General features: G+C 34.7%; 2 protein-coding genes across 10 annotated transcripts in view; one reads left to right on the forward strand and one right to left on the reverse strand.

Annotated features, from left to right (window-relative positions):
* ECHDC1 (ethylmalonyl-CoA decarboxylase 1) overlaps positions 1 to 22,444 on the forward strand; it is a 58,959-nt gene extending 36,515 nt beyond the window's left edge. For 6 of the 8 annotated variants that reach the window (XM_028494466.2, XM_007130723.4, XM_028494467.2 and 3 more), the window contains one exon: positions 7,615 to 8,380. In XM_028494466.2, coding sequence (XP_028350267.1) covers positions 7,615 to 8,023 — 409 coding nt within the window. In that variant the 3' untranslated portion in view covers positions 8,024 to 8,380. Of the gene's footprint in view, positions 1 to 7,614; positions 8,381 to 22,358 lie in introns of those variants that run through there. The other 2 variants (XM_028494471.2, XM_028494470.2) reach the window with 2 other exon arrangements.
* Positions 10,041 to 22,435, reverse strand: RNF146 (ring finger protein 146). Of its 2 annotated transcripts, XM_007130727.4 has the most exons (3): positions 22,346 to 22,435; positions 14,956 to 15,031; positions 10,041 to 11,794 (listed from the first exon to the last, which is right to left on the reverse strand). In XM_007130727.4, exon 3 carries the CDS (start codon positions 11,791 to 11,793, stop codon positions 10,714 to 10,716), a length of 1,080 nt encoding a protein of 359 aa, XP_007130789.1. In that variant the 5' UTR covers position 11,794; positions 14,956 to 15,031; positions 22,346 to 22,435; the 3' UTR covers positions 10,041 to 10,713. The 2 variants fall into 2 exon arrangements, with proteins under 2 accessions (XP_007130789.1, XP_054943490.1); XM_055087515.1 differs by lacking the exon at positions 14,956 to 15,031 and having other exon boundaries at positions 22,346 to 22,434.
* Positions 22,445 to 23,066: the final 622 nt, after the last annotated feature.

The raw sequence follows: 23,066 nt of genomic DNA on the forward strand, positions 1-23,066 counted from the left end.
TTTGCACAGTCCCTTTTACTATGTTTACTATGCACAGCTTCCAGGGATTAGGGCCCGGACATCTTTGTGGGACCATTCTACCTACATCATATGGGCTTGGCATAGAGAATACAGTTGACAGATTTTTTGCTTTTATATTCCTATTTGATCACCAATTAAAATTGGTAACTTTGTTACTCTAAGCTACCTTTGTAAACTTTTCTTAAACTTTTATTTAGGTACTTTTTAGAAAACATTAATAAGAGTTCCTATATACACCAAATTTATAAAGGTTCATTGATACAGACATTATTTTAAATGTAACTATAGTATGGTTTCTTAGATTGGTTTCAAGCTCAAGTTTCCAGAATGTGTTTTAGGAGGTACTTAGAACACTCATTCCTTGATTCTGCTTTCTGTCTTACTCCATATCATTCAAAAGAAGGGGCTCGGGGCGGGGTGGGGGGAACAAAGGGGAGAGAAAGGAAAATCTCTCAGAACTACCCTAGAAAATAGAAAATGACAAACTCAGACTGCTTGGCTTTTCAGCATCAACTTTTGGCAATCAGAAGCATGTAAACAGTTTAATTACATGTCTAATATTTAGTTTTTGCTACTTAATTTGGTATAAGAGAGAAACTGGAATTGCATTTTTTGTTTGGAAATATAGTCAGCCCTCTGTATCTGCGGGTTCCAAATTCAAGGATTCAACCAGGGATTGAAAATATTCTGGAAAAAAAATTCCAGGAAGTTTCAAAAAGCAAAACTTCAGTTTGCCGTGTGCTTGCAGCTGTTGACATAGCATTTACATTGTATTAGGTATAAATAATCTAGAGATGATTTAAAGTATATGGGAGGATGTATGTAGGTTACATAAAAATACTACATCATTTTATATGAAGAAATTGAGCATCTGAGGATTTGATACATGTGGGGGGTCCCGGAACCAATCGTGGAATGGACAGAGAATTTTCCTATACCATATTATCACTTACATTTACTGATTTTTAACACTTGCTGTTTTGTTTATCACCTTGTGTGTGTGTATATGTATGTTTTATATATATATATATAAAATTTTTTTTCTGAGAAATCTGAGTAGGTTGCAAACGTCTTGGCCTTTTACTCCTTTAAACACACACATACTCACATAAATATATATTATTAAGAACTAGAGTATTATTTAACCACAGCACAGTTGTCAAATGCAGGAAATTTGACATCAGTGCCATACTTTTATCTAACATACTTATTCCAGTTGTGTCGATTCAGCAATAATATCCAGTATAGCACTCCTGGACTTTTCCTCCACTGCGAGATCATGTACTGCACTTAGTTGTCAGAGTTCTTCACATTCAGAACTGAGATAATTTTTTTTTTAAGCCGCTAAGTTTGTGTTATAACATCAATAGTAAGTAATACAGGTGATGATATTTTTAAAATGTTTATTGTGCTTTCTGGTTGTAAAGGATATGTGTGCATTCTGGTGAATATGAATCACCTGGGGATTTTATTAATATGCAGTTCTGATTTCATCTCAGGGGTGAAGCCTGAGGTGATGCTGATGTGGCTGGTCCACAGACCACACATTGAATAACAAGGTTCTAGATTATTTTGAAAATACTTATTTCAAAAATATTTCACATATTGTAAAATATGTGAAATAAAAAATTTTTTAATGTACAGTTAGTTATAAACTAAAAATTAAAGTTGTTGCCATTCAAAGATAATTAGCATTAGCACTGTGGTGTGCTTTCTTCACATCTTTTTAAAACAGACGTATAACTTTCTATTTTTTAAAAATTAGGATCATATGACATATAGTTTATATTTAATGTACTTGGAAAACATGAATTTAATAAATTTAAAATATTCCATCAGTCTGGATTACTAAAATGTGCTCCTTTGGTGGTTTCTAATTTTTCTCTATTATGATTAATGCTGTGATAACTGCTTTATAAATAAGGCTTTGCCCTTTTGGATTATTTCCTTAGAATAAATCCTAGTACTTATTAAGTAGTTCAAGTACTTAGTCAAGGGATGTGAAAATGTTTAAGGTGTTTGATATATGGTGCCAAGTTATCCTCCAGGAAAGATTCTGCCAATTTATACAACTACCAGCAGTATATGAGTGTCTGTTTGAGAGCATCCTTTCTTACAATGAGTATTACTCTTTTAAAGGATCTTTTCTAATTTTGATAATCAAAAATTAAATTTTATTTTAATTTGCAATTTTTAAAGGTTTCAGTGAGGCATAAATTTTCACATGTTCATTGATGTGTATCTGTGTGTGTGTGTGTGTGTGTGTGAATTGTCTGCATTTTCTTTTTGCTCTTCTTTGGAGTATCTAAGATTTAGCTGTTTATACACTGGATGAAAAACACATTTTTATTCCTCCATCTCCCTAGAGAAATAAAATTCTCAATTATGCAATTTAGAGCCTGCCTATCTAATTTGTTTTCAATCTCTAACACTGCTTTCATGAATATAAATAACCCTCAGCCAAAGGTATTAGCATTTCCAGCTGCTACCCATTAGTTCAAAGTATATTACAAAGAAAGGGAGCTATAAACAGCCGTGTCCCAAGGGAGCTGCTGTAGGTAGCTCTTTTCTTAAAATACTAACTTAATAAGTAAAACACAAAATTCACATAATATACACACTTGCACAAATGTGCGCGTGCACACACACACCAACCAGCACATCCCAGAGTCATTAGAAAACAAATTTCCATTTTTGCTGCGGCAGTGCCTGTTCTCTAAATATGAGATGTCCACCTTAGGAAGCAGCCCACGCATGTTGCTTTGTTTTGTAGTTATCACCGTATTATGCGGAAAGTCTTATTTTAGAGCCTGTGATATCAAGAAAATGTACCTCTGAGCATGCTAGGATTACTAACTGAGTATTAAAATCAGACTTTATATTCCCAAAACATTTTACTGTGTTTCTGTCTCACTGTATCACCACACACACACACAATATTCACTCATTCAACCACATACTGTCTTAGTCAAGCAGTCTCTTTTCATAAAATACACGGAGCCTCATGAGAATAATCAGCTGAGAGCAGGAAATCAGAACAGTGAGCTATGGGGAGAATCTTTGGGGTCTTTCCTTCTATTTTCCATAATTTGTCTTATGTTGTGATGGCGGGTAGAAAACAGGAGGAAAGAGGTGCCAGGAAAGTACATGCACAAACAAATAAGTGTCTGTTCAAAGCATGATTTTAAAGTATTGTTTGTGGTCAGATGTTGTTGCTATTATATAATTTTATGTGCCATATTTCCCCATATCACCAGTTTGCTTTGTTGTATTTGGTTTGTTCTTAATACCATGTAAAAGGACGAGCAATTTCTGGCCCTAAAATTTATTTAAATCAATGATTTCAGACTTTAAATTTATGATATCATGTGATTTAATTTTGTAACAGGACTGCTTTCTTTAAAATTTTTAAATATTTCAGCTTTTACTTATATTGCATGATATTCCTTAAGTTAGTCTTAGAGAGATATATGTCTAATTTTTCTTGTTTTAAATCAACTTGGAATCTTCTGCTTCGGCCATATCTATAACAGAACACAGTTTTATTTCTACCTTTATTTGGAAATGAAAAATTGTATATATTTTGTATTCTCCATTAACAGATATTGGGGAAAGGTAGTATATCATTATTTGCTGGGCTTCCAGTGCGAGTATACCTCTTTTACATTCAATACTTTAGGGACTGAGTGAGTTTAGTCCAGGAAACAACTTTATAATGTCTTTCTAGCAGAAACACTGCTGTATTTGTAGTGACTTATCTATTAATGTAACCAACTTGATAATAATAAAAGCTAGTACACATAGTTTAATATGTGCATTGTGAGGCTACAAAATACATAATTTTTATATTCCAAATAAAAGTATAAATAATACTGTGTTCTATAGATGTGGCTCAGTCAGAAAATTTCACACTGATTTTTTTTTAAACATATATACACACAATTCCTCTAAGATTCTGTTTAAAAGAATTGTGGTGTATATATGTTCTAAGTAACTTTCATATATTAACCATTTAATACTCATGGTAATTCTATGGCATAAGTACTATTGTTATGTCTATTTTATAAACAAGCATACTGAGGCCCAGGGATGTTAAGTAATCTACTCTTCTTCATCCTCTTTATACCATGTGTCTTTTTTCTTTGCTGTATTTTACAAGGTGTAAAATGCAGCCGGTCTAGTGGCCAAGCCAGGCAGTCTGGTTTACATTTATGCACTTCACATCAAAGCTGTACTCTATCCCAATGCAGTTATTTATGTGTTTCTAACTCTTTGCCACAGAGATCAGTAAAAGTACCTTTCTTTAATAATAAACATTTTTTAAAAACTTTTTTATAACTTTTACTAAAAAGCTTCCTGTTTTAGTAAAATTTGGTAATTGTTTTAAAATTGTTTTTCTTGAATACATTTGTTCAAAGTCCTGCAACTTATAGCTAACTCATCAGAAAGTAGTAGCACAGCGAACAGTCCTTTCAGGTATCAACATTGACTTTGCAACACCTGTAGAAGGTGATACTCTTCCTCAAGTTATGGGTAGTTTTTCCTATAACACTGATGCATCCATCCATACTGTAACACCAGGTATATTCACATTTGATTAATTTCCTCATCTCCCCTCTCCCAAGGTGTCACAGGAAATTTTCAACTTTGCCAATAATAATGACACTAATAAACAGATGATACTTATAATTCTTTTACTTTTCAAAATAAGAGAGTTTAATATGGTTTTATAAATGAGTCGGCTATAAGGCTTCAGAATCTTTAAGACTCAGGTCTTCCAGTTTTCTACATAGATTAATAGATTATCCCTTGCAATAAATTACATTACAGGTGGTACCAGGTAACTGCATCTAAACTCTAGCAGTAATTAGTGTATAATCCTATAAGGCCTATCAGGAAGCAGTTTCTGTTTTTGGATGCATCTTGTTGATACGATATTTTCTTCATAAATTCTGGTTATCACCATTGAAGATTTTATATTTAAACTAACTTTTAGGTTAATAAAGAGTATTGTGAAAGGTTATCATCTGATTGTTCCATATTTCTCTCATTGTTAGACTAAACTACTTTGTGTTCTTTTGTCACTAATACATTTCTTGGTCATATTTTCTAATGTATTGATAATATGTACATCACTACACAAGTACACCCTAGGCATGACATATAAAGAATGGATGTCAGAGTTGATCACAATAGGTATTTTTATAAAGATCACTTCAGGATTTGTTAGAGTTATAAAATATGATTCAAAATATCATATGTAAAATAAGGCAAAAGGGAAAACCCACACATGGTATAAAGATGGTAATAAACATTCTTCTTTAGAAGCAAATAATTCCAAATATAAATATGCTTACATATATAATAACTTTTGTTGTCATAAGTTCATCTACATTATCCCAACATCTAGAACTTTAACCAACTTTTATGTTCAGCTGATTTTAAATGAATTTTTCCCTGACATAATCCTTTTCTGTATTGTAGGCATAGATCTGAGCCATCAGTGTCAATTCCAGTAATTAGGAACTGTGACACATTTAATTTATTCTGTGAAAAGCTTTATAGGATTTTCAATATTAACAATATTCCTATTTCCAAGTCTACTAGACATTATTGTAATTTCTATTCTACTTTCTTAATTTTTGACCTTGATTTGTTTGTTGTAAGACAGTACTCTCACAACTTGGGGCTAGATTCAGATTAAGACACTTGTTCTTTCTTCCCTCCCATTTAAAAATTATTTATTGAAAACTACTGTTTTCATGGCTATTTGCTTCTAATAGCAGTTGTCCATAATTGAGGCAGATTTTCTCTTATAGGAATTCACAGCTGTGAAGAGAAAGTTCTCTTTCCCAGTGGGTTAGTAAATAGGCTGTTGTGAGAGTTCTCTACTGGAATATTTCTCTTGATTAAAGGGTCAGAGACTGAAAGTCTATTGTTCTTGGTGCTAAAAGAACCAAACCACCTGCAGCTAAGCATTGAACTCTTTGGAAAACCAGAACTATCTTAAAGTCTTCGTTTTTCTAATGAGTAGTTTGAAAGCAATAATTTTTCTTAAAAAATTAAAATTCAGACATGACTTTTGGTCCAAATTTGAGATTTTAACATAGTGAATGCATTGAAGCATGCAGTCCAAATAAAACTCATACCCTGCATTCTCTAAACAGTGTAGCTTTATGCAGCCTATTAATACTATACACATATTTAACTGGCAAATGTGATTGCTGTGCCCACTAATCTCTTTGTGTTTATTCCCTTTTATTGTTCCACTTGATTATTAATCCCCTGTTCATAAAAGTCCCAAGATTTGGGGGAAATGAATCCCTGCTATAGGAAATCACTCAAGTCCAACCCAAGCCACTATCAACTTTAATGGTATCCCTGCTTCCACTCTCATCTAGTTAACTGTTTTATGTACTGTGAGGTTAAGAGCACACATAATGAAGCTAACTTACTTGGATTTAAAATTCTGGTCCTGCTATAGCTGCATGGCCTTGGGTGCGCTATTTATTTAATCGCTGTTGCCTCTGTTTCCCTCTGTAAAATGAGCATATTACTGTACCTCATGTGGTTGTTCTGAGGATTAGTTAACATAAAGTTCCTTAAATAGTTGGTGTGCTATTAAATGCTAAATAGGCTACTCTTACAAAACAAATCAGATACTACTCCTTTGGTCAGCCTCCTCCTAAAGAGCTTCACACTTAAAAAATAAAACCTGACCTCCTGAGTGCCTATAAGCTTACCTGTCTGATTTCATCCCCCATTACTCTGTTGGCTGTATTCAAGCTACATTAGCCTGTTCCCCAGAGATACTGAGCAGTTCTACTTCAAGGCCTTTGCCCTTGCAATTCCCTCTTCCTGGAACTCCCTCCCAGAATTTTGCATCACTCACTCACTTGGGTAGCTGCTCAAATATTCAGAGGACTTCTCCATCTAAAATAGCACACACCCAACACACATAGCCTCATTCTCTATTTCCTGGCCTCATTTTCTTTATAGCATTTATCACCACTGACATTCTATTGTCCAGTGTCTTTCCTAACAGGAATGTAAACTCAGCATAGGGATTTTACTTTGGTCATTCCTGTAGTCCCGCATCTAGTATTGGTAGTGCCTAGGAAATATTTGTTGGAAGAGTGGATCAATCAATTCTGAGTTAAAAAAAAGAAAAAAACATTTTTTTCCCCCTGAGGACTACTGAGTTTAACTTACTATGCATTTTTTTTCATGGTATGCACCTAACATTCCTTACTCCCATATTTTCACTTTAATCCAGGTTTTCTCAGTAGGCTGCCACTCACTTGAGAAAGATACACTTTGAGCTTTTAGAAGTCAACATAAAGATTAGATTCTTATATGCAAAGTAAAAGATAAGCGAGCACAATAATGTTGACCATGTTTTCAAAGGGAAATGCTAAATACTGTGCAATAAATTGAATTCTATACTTTCCCAGATTTTTTGAACATTATTTTTAATACAACACATCTACCTGTAAAGATCTATGGAGATTTCAGATCAGATTATGAATAGGTAGTACTTTGTGACTAAAGCATATATAGTTTCAATTAAGTTTTTTCTTTTCTCTTCTGCAGATTAATGACTACCGAGAGTGAGATCAGATTTGTCCACAAGGAGATGGGTATAATACCAAGCTGGGGAGGTGCTACCCGGCTAGTTGAAATAATTGGCAGTAGACAAGCCCTCAAAGTGTTAAGTGGGGCCCTTAAGCTGGATTCAAAAAAAGCTTTACAAATAGGAATGGTTGAGGAGGTCTTGCAGTCTTCAGATGAAACCGAATGTCTCAGAGAGGCACAAGAGTGGCTACAGCAGTTTATCAAAGGGCCACCAGAAGTAATTAGAGCTTTGAAAAAATCTGTTTCTTCAGGCAAAGAGCTTTGTTTAGAGGAGGCATTACAGACTGAAAGAGATCTTTTAGGAACAGTTTGGGGTGGACCTGCAAATTTAGAGGCTATTGCTAGGAAAGGAAAGTTTAAGAAATAGTTTTTAAAACTATGTACTGCAAGTAAAACTCCAATGATTAATATGTATAAAAGTTAAATAATATTAAATATGAATGTCAAAACTACTTTGAAGGCTTCTATATCAGTTTTAAACAACTGTTTGAATACCTGAACTCATTGGCCTAGTTTTCAGTCTGTTTGGGTAACTTACCAAGTAATTTTGAACATCTGACTAAAATATGCAACACTTTCAGCTTAAAAATTATTAGCAATTCCCAAATTCCCATATTAGTTCTTAGGCTATAACCAAAGACCAGTTTTTAAAAGAAAAAAAATGACACAAAATCTATTTCTGATGTTATTTTTCATAAAGTCTTTGTCTTGCCTTACCTGGAAACAATTTACAAAAATAGATTAATGAAACTTAGAGAGCAAAAGTGGAGAGGGGTCGGGGGACAGGAAAATATGCAAAGGTATGACTAGTCCTTCTCTTCTGCTCCAAGCAGCTGGAGTAAAGAAGTCGTGGGCAACAGCCCTTCTTTTAAATAAAGATGCTCCTCACCTCAACCCTCTACACATTTGGACCTTATTTATTTGATCTTTTAAATAATTATTAGATTTCTATTTTAAATTATCTACGAATCAATGATAGCCACCATATAGTAAGTCTACTAACTACAAAATTGGCCAGCCAGTTCATTTGTATGCTCCAGAACTTCCACACCAGTAGCTAAGAAGTACTGTAGTTTACGTAGTAATCAAATTTAACTTTGATCAAAACTGCCAAAGACTGCAGAGACTGAGGAAGCATCCGGTAACATACATTTGCATTTTACATCAGATTTCTATTTTTTTTCTGAAAAGTAGCTAGCATTTCTTCTTCTATAACTAGCTATCTTTTAAAAGTAAAGTTAATAACAATGTGCAGCTCAAAACTTTTATGATCATCTCAGTAATACAGACTTTAAAAAACATAAATCAAAGAATTAAGTCCTAATTCTAACCTATCACAACAAGAGGTAAAAGGATGGACCTAGAGTCTGTCACACAGAGTGAAGTAAGTCAGAAAGAGAAAAACAAATACCGTATGCTAACGCATACATATGGAATCTCAAAAAATGGTACTGATGAACCTAGTGGCAGGGCAGGTATAAAGACGCAGATATAGAGAACGGACTTGAGGATGCAGTGGGGGAAGGGGAAGCTGGGACAAAGTGAAAGAGTGGCATGGACATACATATATACACTACCAAATGTAAAACAGGTAGCTAGTGGGAAGCAGCCACATAGCACAGGGAGATCAGCTCGGTGCTTTGTGTCCACCTAGAGGGGTGGGATAGGGAGGGTGGGAGGGAGACTCAAGAGGGAGGGGATATGGAGATATATATGTATATGTATAGCTGATTCACTTTGTTTGTTATACAGCAGAAACTGACACAACAATGTAAAGCAATTACACTCCAATAAATATGTAAAAAAAAAACAGTGACAGTTTATATTTGCTATTGTAACAACATTCAGTTCACCTTTGAAAAATCATATTAAAGACAACTTGCGTATGCTTCATGATCCTACTGTTTTACTTAGGAAAATAGAGAAGAGAAACTCACGTTACTTCTTTTCTTCAGAATCAAATTCTGGATTACCAAGTTAACCCAATGCTTCCTACCTTGCTGTATAGATTAGATTGTACATTTTGTGTTGAATCACTTTGTGTCTACTAATCCTGTTTAAAAATAAGCCTACCATTTAATTCAGATTAGGGTTAGCCATTAATGAATACTGGCGAAGAAAATCTTATATACACGGTCTCTACTATCAGTTATTTAAGGCCTTTAAGTCTCACAGGCTTTAGGTTTATTTCCATACATATTTATTCCATGAACATTCCCTGTAGACTGTTTAAATATTCTCTATGAAGAAATCAAACTTTTCTTTCTGAGCAGGTGACTGTAAGCTGAATACACCAATTCAAATCACCCCCTTTTTAGTGACCTTTTGGCCACAGATGTCAAAATGTTTCCATCCCCTTCCAGACTCAAACAAGAGACAGATTATTTTTGATAAACTCTAGTATTTATTAAATTATAAAGTCTGTAATCAAAAAGAAAAATGTGGATCAAGACACACCTCAAACTACAAGGACTAGACAGCAAAGCCTATGGGAACGCCATGAAGAAGTGTGTTACAGACAAGATTCTGAAGCATAAGTTATAAGCTGTTTTTTCTTTACATTTCCATTTCAGTAACTTTACTATTAAATAGTTGTTATTCATCTATTTTAAAACCCCAAATTCACATCTATGCTCACATTAATTAAGCTTCTTGTTCATACTGATCCCAGACATCTCATAGGTGCCAAATTTTAGTAATGGTTTTATGTCATTCCATGCAGAAAAATATGACAATGCAAGAGTCAGATGAGGATTGTTAATGCACAAATAATACACGCTGGCCAAAAGAACTGAAGATATTTTAAAAAACTATAAACAGACCTCAAGAAAACTGGGTTATTACTAAACAGCTCTCAACTATTAACACCCAAGTTCCTTATATTAAATAAATTTTTCAACAGACATGTTAGACATTTTAATTACAGGTCTATCCTTACCATACCCCTTCCCACCCCAACTCCCAAAATGCACTACCAGGGATGAGTATAATGTTATGTGGGCAGAAATTTACAGATAACCATTTTTACCTTGAGCATGGATCTGAAAACTTTTTTACTTAAACTTCAGTTACTGTGCACTGTCCATCAGGCCTTCTGGATCTGACACTGACACCCACTGTTCCACCCCCTGCCACGGATCGATCAGTTCCTGATAGATCAGATCGGTCAGATACTGTCTGGTTGGGATTAGGAACCAAAAGTCTCTGTTGGGTCAAGGAGTGTTGCGCAACAAGCGCAGATCCATCCTCACTATCGCTACTGGCATCTGATTCGGTTTCTTCAATGGAAGTGTCTGGTGCTGGTACCCTGCCTGAAGATGGTGACTCATGATCTTCTTCTCCTTCCCCCCTATGACTCCTTTCAGCTATGCTGTCTCCACCGAGTTGTAAATGTGCAAAAGAGTCCTCCAGAGAAGTGCTTGCATCAGGGGATGGGGTTGCAGGGCTTGTTAACTGACCATCTACTGACGTCAGAGGCCTTACAGAAGAAGACACTAGAGGCTGAACAGAAGCTCCACTCTGTGCTGATACACTGTCCGCTCCATCAGCAGAGCTCTCTCTTGCTAGGTTTACAGTATTAGCATCACAGTCCAGCCTAAGTCCGGCTACTCCCTTCTTTGGTATATCTATTATATCCCGCTTAATCTTCCTGCGACGTCCATGTTCATTTCTCCTATATTGAACCATATTTTCAAGATCGGCAACATACAGAAACCCGGCAATTAACATTTCGGTGCTCTTTTTACCTTTGGAAAAAGCATCTTCCAGCTCTCTACTAGTGCGCTCATCATACTGCCACCACCCATTTCTTCCTTCATAATACCATGCATATTCACCATTTCCTCTACTTGCTGCCTTGAGTTCTTCTGGTGACAATAAGGTTGGCTTATCAAGGAAATCCTCGGGAATTTCTTGTCGACAGAGGGCACATCGCTTTCCAAGCCATGATGCTCCCTTCACACACAGATAGCAGAAAACATGCTTGCAAGGCAGACTGACTGGGTGAACACATGTTTGCAGACAAATGGCACATTCAGGGACAGTTAGAGAAGGTGCTGTATTAGAACAGGACTCGTTTGCTTTCCTGTTCGTAGGAAGCATGTTTATTGAGTGATCAATTTCACCACAGCCAGCCATCCTGAGAAGATGAGAGAAAATACATATAATATTAAAATCTTGTTTTAACTCTTCCAATATCTTAATTCAACAATTCAGAAAACATTAAGTACCTGTTACATGCAAGCCACATCCTAGACAATGGGGATACAAAAATGAAAGTACAGAAAAAACTCTTAACTTGTACAGAAAAATCTTTTTGATTTGTATTAATTTTTACTTGGGGGCAATGAGGCACACAAATGTTAAGCCAAGAATAAAAACATACAACCAAAGTATAGATTTCAAATAAATACACCGTTTCTATTCATTCACAGAACTTACAAGATAGAACTAAATGCAAAGATTTTAAAATGTATCAATACAACCCATCTAGACTTTTACAATCAGTGTGGAAAGTAGAGAAACAGAAAATCCCTTAAAGTAATTCAGGTTACAATTGCGGAAAGTAACAAATTTTGTAGCCTTTTAGGATACTACTAGGTGCAGTTTCGCAAATATTGCCATGTATGAATGTACTTTTGGTACTTGACAAGGAGACCATATGAAATCAATACCAGAGTTTAAATTGTAGAAATTCCCTTTCTCTGCTGTATAATCTAAAAACACTGGTTAAACCAGTCATTTCATTACCCCTCTGTGAAACACTCTCTTCTTATGGCCTTTTCTGTTGTTGCTGCCTCTTTCTAAACCATATATGCTCTTCTTCCTATACTCTTTCAAGATGATCTCATCTATATTCATGGCTTCAACTGTTACCAACTCATAAGTTGACAATCACCAGCCCAGGTCTCTCCTTTCAGCCCTATACCTATACTTTTAATTGCCTATTTTAGATCTCTTCTTGGATGTCTTGAAGGCACAAAAACTGAATTTATGATCTGCATCTGCTTCCTCCTTATTTACTCATTCCCTAAATGCCCCTCTGGAGACATCTCTATTCATCTGCTTTTCAAGCCAGAAATCCATCATTGAAGCTGTCCTCCTAACCCCTCCCCAACCAAAACATCAGCAAGTTTTATATTTTCTCTCCTAAATATCCCCTAAATCCATCTACTTTCCACCTCTACCCTTCCCTAGTCACCAAGCAAACACTATTTATTAAATTACTGCATATGCCTTTTAATGGGTCCAGCCTTACCCCCTTTTAAAAGGTTGATTTTAGGTTGAAGACCAGGATCTATATGCCCTGCAGGGTCTGGATGCCAGCTCCCACACCAGCCTCATCTCACATCAAACTTCCCCTTGATCAGGCTTCCAGCCACAGTGGCTACTCCCTCCAATAACAGGTTTTCTCTATATGGAACATTTCTTCACTTCTTGCCTCTCATGCCCCCCCATGGACAAACTACTACCCATCTTATATCTCTCTTGAGAAAGCCTCCATGAATTCATAAAACTTAGGTAGGAAACCACCCCACCCAAAAAACAAAAAAACAAAAAAACAAAAGCTCAACAAATGTTACAATCACGTAAGACCATGGGAGAAAATGACATGAATACCGAAGTTGCCCTGAAGAGGAAGGAGAGAGGAAAAAACCCCAAAGATTTGTCAAACTATCTACAAACAATAAATGCTAGAAAGGGTGTGGAGAAAAGGGAACCCTCCTACACTGCTGGTGGGAATGTAAATTGGTGCAGCCACTATGGAGAACAGTATGGAGGTTCCTTAAAAAACTAAAAATAGAACTACCACATGACCCAGCAATCCCACTACTGGGCATATACCCAGAGAAAACCATAATTCAAAAAGATACATGCACCCTAATGTTCACTGCAGCACTATTTACAATAGCCAGGACATGGAAGCAACCTAAATGTCCATCAACAGAGGAATGGATAAAGAAGATATGGTACATACATACAATAAAATATTACTCAGCCATAAAAAAAGAACAAAATAATGCCATTTGTGGAAAAATGGATGGACTTAGAGACTGTCATACTGAGTGAAGTCACAGAGAAACACAAATATCATATGATATCACTTATATGCGGAATCCAAAAAAAAAAGGGTACAAATGAACTTATTTACAAAACAGAAGTAGAGTCACAGATGTAGAAAACAAACTTATGGTTACCAAGGGATAAGGTGCCATAAGTTTGAGGGATAAATTGGGAGATTGGGACTGACATATACACACTACTATATATAAAACAGGTAACTAATAGGAATCTGCTGTATAGCACAGGGAACTCAATGCTCTGTAATGGCCTATATGAGAAAAAAAAATCAAAAAAAAAAAAAATAGTGGATATATGTGTATGTATAACTGATTCACTGTGTTATGCACCTGAAACTAAACACTGTAAATCAACTATACTCCAATAAAAATTTTAAAAATTAAATTAAAAAATAAAAAAGATTTGTCAAACTGGATGTATAGAGCTTAAACACTGGCATAAAATTTGGAACTTCCACCTTACTGATTCAGATAAACATTTATTAAACTACTACTATGGTCCGTATACAATTCTGAGTATTGATGGATCTAAAGATGAATAAGACACATACCTACTCTGTTAAATAAGGAAACGTACATGCAAACAAGCAGATATTCACAATGTGACCTGATTCCTGCAATAACTGAAATGTGTCAGGATATTTATTAAAAGTAACAATGATAAGAGAGATGAAAGGATAGACATAGGTTAGAAAATTTGGGCTGCAGGAGGCTGGGAAATGGAGGAGATTCAAGGCAGAGACATGTGCAAAGCACTCAGTCATAAGCAATGGAGCAGCAGGAAATTAAGCTGAAAAGGTAACCAGATGCCCAACCTGAAAACCTTATTGTGTCCTGCAAAAGAAACATCTGATTTGGTTTAATCCCATAGTAATAGGAAACCACAGATATTTTAAAGGGGGAGAAAATGATAAGAGGGAGTATACGAGTGATAAGTGAAAGACTGAGAAATGGAGGTGAAGACCTCACAGAGACTAGCAACCCTTAATTAACTGCTGCTTAAAGTGAGTGGCAATCTCTCTCTACTAGTTGGTTCTACCATTTTAAATATGGAATATTTAGAATTTAATCACCATAAGGATATTTGCTTTTTTCCCAAGATCAAGCTCTCAAAAATGGGTTCAATGGTTACAAAAGGTATAGTCAGTAAAAATGTTTACACTTATCTCTTAGGCTTTCATCACAGTACATCTAATCAAACAAAAATGCATTCTCTTACTGCTTTTTCTGTGTCCGTTGTTCCTCAACAGGCAAGGTTCAAAATGATAGTAAGTTTTTGAAAAGACTGCACTTATCTAGAAAAGGAAGCAACACACAGTCTCAAGGGAAAGAACTGATCTCCATGAAATGCTTAATTTCCAATCTTTTTTTTTTCAATCTTTAATTTCATTTCAAATCAACTCCTTTACCAGAAACTCTAAGTTACAGAACCTAGTAAAATACAACTTTTTCCTAACCTATAAATTCTAAGTCAACCAAATATGACCTCTTAATATGTGTTAGGCACTACAGGAGCTTCAGAGTATTTTGAGATACACTTGTGCCTTCAAAGATATTGTAATTTAACAATCTGAGTTATAAGTGAAAGCACATGCTTCTCAACCGGTCAATTAATATCCCCCACCTATTTTCCCTAAAATGAACTGGCTGTACACAGAATATTTTGTTAGGCTCTCAAAAACTCATATGTATTTCTTGAATACAAAATCTAAGTACTTTCCAAAATGGCAAGAGACAGAATACCACATATTTCATTTGTCATTTAGCAAAAGATTCAGAATACTTTTGTCTGCCCCAGGTATTCTTACACTGTGGTAACAGTTTATGTACCCTACTTTCAATTTTGCCAAATACTACATTCAGTGCCCAATGTACCTTTAAGAGATTTAAAAGAAAAAATATCTCACACACCATGCTTCTGGGACTTCAGTTTTCTCATCACTAAAACAGGAAAAATTCATATTTTGACTCAAAATTCCCTTTTCTAAGATATCTAATACATGCTTATCACATAGTACATAATAAATACTTGCTAACTGAATTTAGCTTCTCACTTTTCTGTTTGTTGGCAAAAGCTATATATAGGCCATGCTCAGGAAAAGAACAACTCTGAAAACAGTTGTAAGGCACTGGCTACCTAGTTTTAATTCATCAGGTCCTATTGCTACATTTAAATCTCAGGATAACTTTAAACATTTTCGTAACAAAAAGAACTAAAATCAGCTGTAGAAAGGGTGAACAATTAGTACATATATTCTTTCATCCCTTTCAATTTAAGGTATAGAAATCAGTTGTCAATGAAATTCTTGAAAATCTTTTTTTAAATCTCCATATTTATTTGAAGCCCAAGTAAGAAAAAGAAAATAAGGAAGCCCTCCATCCACAAGTAATAATTTAACTGAGTAAGAGAGATGTTTGATTCTATTTGGAAGACAAAATGTTGAAATGGGCTAATGCTCATCAGTACTTTGAAAAAACAACAGCAACATCTCATATACAATAAGTCCATATCCTAAACTATCTAGGTACCTTCTGGGCAAAGGACAGGCCAATAATTTTAAAAAGAAAATGTCTAGTAAAATGTAAATAAAATATCCAACAGTGCAACTTGGATGAACGCCATACTTTTAAAAGATACATAATCCCAAACCCTGTTGTATTTAAGTAAAATTAACCCCAAAAGTCAATCTTCCATTAGATGCAGTTATCTACAAAAAAGAAAGTTTTCAACCTAAAAACATTACTCTCCATCTAATATGATCAATATTTTATATGACTCTTACTCTTGCATGCACAAATAAATGTAAACATATAATTAACAAACTAAAAAAAGCAATTACAGCCATCCCAGGGGAAGACATGAACTGTGAAAGCATCATGCTTAGAAAGGCAAAACAATTCTTTTGGGGCAGGTATTTTGGTTCCCTCATTAGAATGAAGTAAAATTGGATAAACTTCATCAGAAAACAGAGAGACACAAGATAGTTAAAGTTTCATTCACCTAAAGCACTTTCAACTATCAATTTGCCATAGCAAACATCAAATTCTGATTCTGTTTAGCACACCAAGTACACTCCCAGTCTATCACCAACTAAGTAACAGAGAGAACTTAGAAATACTTTTTACATAACTCTGGATGAGGCACAGTGGACAAGATACCATTAAGATATTTAACAAGATAAAGACAAAGCAACCCAAACCACTAGCCTGCCTATCTATAGACACACTTCAAGGTAATTTTCATTACCATTTTAATCTACTCTACAAAAGATTTTTTTTCTTTGCATAGTTTCAATGGTCTTCAAATAGGTTGGAGACTGAATATGTTCAGAGGATCATACTGGTGTGTAAGAAATGCTTTTTTTCCTTTCCTTTTTGTAGAGCAAGGATTTGATAAAGAGAATGCTAATCAAAGAGAGGTATTCCCTAACCAATAAATATCTCAGGAAATTTCAGAGATCATTTTGAAAAAGGGAATTTATTTCCTGGTTACTAAATTAAGAATAATATGTAGAAATTTGGAATGACGTTAGTCCAACTCTGCTGAAGAACATAGTAAATGTTTCACTCATTTTCCAAGACTTTTTTACTAACTGAACTCTTAATGTGATATTATGACTTTTAAGCATAAATCCCATTCTTCTTCTAAACTATGTAAAATATTTCTGGAAGACAAATAAACATCTATTAATGCTAGTAAGCCTTCTTCTCTTCAACAAGACCAAATACAGAGGGATATAGGCAGATTTAGTGGAAATCTCCAAGTATTCAGATTTTGTTTAATCTTCTTAAAGACATTTCATTAGTCAAAAGAAAGGTAAAATTACTATAAATGAAAAAGACCTTTAGCTTACATAGTACTGAAGAAATTTCTGCCAGCAATAAAAACTACAAATATTAAAAATCAGATTTTTAAGTCTGGGCTCAGAATCCAATTAAAAACGTAAAAAAGGGAATAAAGAATAAAGTACTGCAACATCTTTTGTGCAGACCTACCAAAAAAGAATGTCATCTTCCTTCCCAAAACTGACTATTTTTTAAAAGAAAAAAATTCCTCAAATCTTTAGTTCTGCTGGAATATAAAGAGTTTGAGGTTTAATACAAGTTAAAAATATAACATTAAAATTTTAATTTTAACAATGACCATTCCTAAGTCCTTAAGACAAAATTCTTAACTTTTCCTATTGTACAGTGTTGTAATTGGTGGGTATTTAATTTCTGTTGGATGTCTGTTGATGCATATCTTATTACATTAAAATATAACAACTATCATTTACTGATTGCATAATATGTGGCAGATACTTTGCGAAGCACTTTATATCTAATCCTCTTATCACCCTACGAAATGGGTCCACTATTTTCCTCATTTTACAGATGAGGAAACTGAGGTACAGAAAGTTCAGATGAAGAAATATCCAAAGCCACAGTTCATTAAGTGATGGAGTCAGCCTCAAATCTAGGTTTCATAATCCAGGTGATCTGACTTCATAGTCTTTAACTGTTACAGAATGCCTCTAAAATAATCATGACTATCCAAATGTAAGAACCACCATCAATAATTTTAGGAAAGATAAGACTTCAGGAAGTTACTAAGAAATTTCACAGACTGATAAAGGAATCACATTTTTATCACCTGCTGCAAGAGCTGTCACGTATTTCTCCTTACTCCTTTTCAGTTTTGAACAGAGAAAGTGTCTGAGCATCTACCATGCCCATGGCGCTAACAGAGAAATGGATAATAAAACCTGCCATCAAAGTTAAGTTGAAGAACACTACATTACCTAATAGTTTCTGATAAGTGTAACAGATAGCATTTCTTCCTTTGTACACCCCAGTAACTAGCAGGGAGGGGACAGATACATTTTGAATGGATGAAATGTACTATGCAAGAAGTATTGCAAAGACCTTGTACATTATGCTATCTTAGTAAGTTTAAACACTTATTTTAAATACAAATGGTTCTTAAACATTTTTAGGTCACAGTCTTATTAAGGAAATCTTACATATAATGTCAAGGAGTCAAGGATCTCTGTGAAGCTGGTCCATATATGAACCCCTAAGGAGGCAACAGGAATTCACTGAAAGGTTTTATGTTAGGAAGTGACAGTCAGTTTAGTAGTTTATCAAGACCATTTGGACAGGAGTTTGGAGGAAGACTTGGTGTCATGGGGCTAAAAGGAAACTAAAATTTATAGTAATTCAGGTATAAGATAATTGGCGGGGGGGACAGATGTAAAGTTCCAACAATAGAATACAAGAAATACTAAGGAAACAGAAATGAAAGCATTTAGTTACTGATGGATGATGGCATCATTCATCAAGATTCAGAACTTGAGGTGAGTTCTGACATAATGACTTTGAGATATTTATAAAGTCTTCAGATGAAGACAGGTAGATGACAGTTGAGTTTACTAGATAGGTGCTCTGAAGAAATCTAAGCAGAAAGAAGTCTCATGAGTCACCAACACATACATGGTTCTTGGGACATGAAAAGGTACGAATGCCCAAATTAAACCTGTAGAGAGCACACAAAAGGGCCAACCACAGAACCCTGGATTACTCCAACATATAAGTGAGGCAAAGGATGGGAGGAATGGTCAGAGAGGAATGGGGAATAAAGTAAGACTGCCACCTCAAAAGCCACAAGGGGAGACATTTGCAAAAAAGAAGGGTCAAGCAAGGAGAGGACTTACAAAAGTTACTCTTCAACTTATGAAAATTTCCATATTTGTAGTGAAATATATGGTGCAAAAATTGTGAGCACCATACACTGATTAGCTATTTTGATTCCCAGAATCCATCAAGCCTGCTATCAATTACTTTTTACTCAGCTAAGACATCTTTCTTCCCCTATTCCCACAAAAACTATTACAAAACTTCTCCAACGTCTTAGTAAAGAGATATTCTGGACTCCCTTATTAAGAAATTAGTTATGAATGACTCCTAAAAATTTATTTTTATCTTCACTCTACCTTATCATCATTCCTCTTGGCTCAGGATGGGGTACTGCTAGTTTTCAAAGCTAAACCATCCCAATTCCTCCAAGATTTCGATTAATATTCTCCATCCCTAAATTTCAAAATCAACTAACATGCTAAGTCTAATGACCTCTTTCAGTCTATTCGATCCCATTGAACTAAATGATATTATTAACCATCAACTCTTTTTTAAAAAATGTATATTATTCATTTCCATGATGGTACTCTCTCCTAATTCTCCTTTCTGTATCATTTTTTTTTCTACTTTCTTTAGCTTCCCTTAAATACCAGTATTCCTCACAGGGGCTCTGTGGGTGACCAAATTTTCATACTACATTCTATGCCTAGACAATCTACTGAATATTCCAAACTTATATATATGTATTAGTTTGGAATATTCAGTAGATATATAGTATATATGTATATAAACCCCCATGAGTCCCCAAATCTAATAGCCAGAACTGTTCTGGATACCTAAAATCTGTATTTACAATTCTGTATTCATAAAGTCTACCTCAATATTCTCCAGTCACCTGAAATCAAACATTAATAAAACCAAAATTATCTGCTCCCCTAAACCTACACCCTCTTCCTTTGGTCTCTATCTTGGATAAAACTTGGGAGTCATCCTCAGTGCTCCCCTATTCCTTGGCTACTTTGCTTTTCTGCAACAGAAACTTCTTTAGAATGTGTTCCTTTCATTCCTAAAGCTGTGACCTTAATTCTGGCCTCTTGGACACACTCTTGTACAAAATACTGACCTCCCAAGTGGCCTTCCTGACCTCAGTCCTTTCTTCTTCATCTTTCCTCAGTTCAATTATGTCTAACTAGTCTCCCCTCCACTCAATCTTCAATAGTTTTCTACTGCCTATATAATCTCATAGAAATTCCTAAGCACTGGCTTTCAATTACACTGACATAGCCTTCAGAGTAAAAGAGACTTAGTTAAAATCTATCATTTATTCTTACTGTTGACCTAGAACAGTGTTTCCCAAACTTCTCTAAAGATAAGAATTAGCTGGTGTTGCTCTCTCCTGGAAATCTGGACACATCTGGGTTAGAGTCTAAAACTCAGTTTTCAACAAGTGCCCTAGTAGATTATTCTAAGAGATATTTGGTAAACACTGACCCAGGGAAAATGACTTCATCTCTGTTTCTTCATCAGTAAATAAGGCTACTACTATCTTGTGACTGAATTCAATGATCCAAGTAAAATACCCAGTAAGCACCTGGCAATAAGTAGGCACTAAATAAACAATCATTCCCTGTGAAGTCTCTATTTCCCACTCCACCTTCACACATAGGACTGCTCACTGACTCCCCTAAGATACCTTGATATTTAGGCAGCTGTGCCCTTCCCCATTCCCTTGGCTTAAAAAAATAATTCCTAGTTTTCTCAGACTGTTAAAATTCTATTCATTCTTTAAGACCAAACCAAAAGTTCCCTGTTCACTCTGAACCCTTCAGATGGAATAAATCCTCTCAGTTCTGAAAGCATTTTATTGTTGCCTCAATATAGTATTTCCCTCGCTATATAATTATTTATTACATATGTGTCTTACTTACTACACCACAGTCTAGTTCCTTGATGGCCATGATAGTCTGATGGTCAGACTATCTGACCTACAGGATTAAAAAATATACATATGTATATAGATAGATAATACATGAACAGGGTTAAATAAAAAATATATTTGTCCCAATTTTAAAGAAAAATGCTTACTGGTTTCAATTGTCTTTTATCAAATTCTCAATACTGACTAAGAATGATATGGTCATACTTTTAATGGGAATATATCATCAAAGCACCATATCGGAAAAGTAGGTAACAATAGTTATATGTCAAACTGGGAGACCATGTGAAATAGTATCTACAAGGGTCACTCTCTGGTCAAGTATATTAAACATTGTTATCACCAAAACTGTAAAAGTAAAGTGTTCACTGCATTGTTCATGAGTGACTCAAGTTGGATATTTTTCACATCAATTTGGAAGACGGAAATACGATGTTCATTGTGTGAAGAAGTTTCATCAATAACAGAATGAAGTTCAATATGGGCAAGATCAAGGTAGTATTAACATCTTAAAGCATATTTCACAAAGAGAAACTGATAGGAAAACAGAACTAGTAAAACTGGGGACTACAGTGACTCCAATAGGAATTAAAATGCATGTACTAACTTGTTAAAAAAACCAATTAATTAAAAAAACCAATTTAATTTAGTGAAACATATTTTTAATAACTAGTGTTTTATAACCCGTAAGTCTTTCTTATTTATAAAGGCTGATATTATCTCCTTAGCTTGGTTATTTAAGTAAATTACTATGTAAAGAAAAAGTAGAACCTAGAAGACCTGGAGATCTTTTCAGTTTTTTTTTAGCCTTCTATGAGCAAATTTCTCTGTCTTCAGTTCCACTTTTTAATAGAGATTTTTCCCTATGAAGAGATTTATTTTGGAAATCTACATTAATAATTTAATATGAATAAAATTGTCAACTCAAAGATCTAAAAGTCTATATAAAATGCTCATTTTGTATAATTAAAACTATAACAGATACTTGATTTATTACATTTTATACCAGTCCACTTAATTTACTGCAGCTTTGGAACAAACATGATGCCATACTTACATTTCTATTACAGATCCCACAGATGCCGGTCACAAAAATAAAACATCATCTTCACGAGCAATCAGCCAGTTTGCAGTATTTTCTCCTCCATTGCTGGATCATCCTGTGCTGCAAAAGAAAAATTTCAACATCAACTTCTCTACAAACTAAGATCAACAAAATTAAAAATTAATTTCAGTCAATTATGTATGATTCTTCATTTAACAAAATTCACTGGCAAATTTTATCTCAAAAGTGAAAAAATTTCAAGACAAGGATTCCTGCTTTCACCACTGCTATTCAAAACTTTACTGGAAGTTCTAGCCAGAGCAATTAGACCAGAAAAAGATATGAAAAGCATACAAATTGGTAAGGAAGAAGTAAAACCATTAACTATTTGCAGAGACAGTAAAATTTTCTCTATTCTCTATATACAAAATTCTGGAGAATCCCCAAGAAAGCTACTAAAGCTAATAAACAAATTCAGCAAAGTTGCAGTTTGTTATAAGTTCAATGCACAAAAAAGTCAGTTCTGTTTCTGTATCTAGCAGTCAACAATTCAAACAGGAAATCAAGAAAGCAATTCCATTTATAATAGCATCTAAAAGAATGAAATACCTAGAAATCAACTTAACCAAGGAGGTGAAAGACTTGTACTTTGAAAACTACAAAGCACTGCTGAAAGAAATTAAAGAAGAGTTAAATAATGGAAAGACAACTGGTGTTTATGGATTGGAAGACT

The sequence above is a fragment of the Physeter macrocephalus genome, chromosome 10, assembly GCF_002837175.3.
Source record: "Physeter macrocephalus isolate SW-GA chromosome 10, ASM283717v5, whole genome shotgun sequence".
Lineage (NCBI taxonomy): Eukaryota > Metazoa > Chordata > Mammalia > Artiodactyla > Physeteridae > Physeter > Physeter macrocephalus.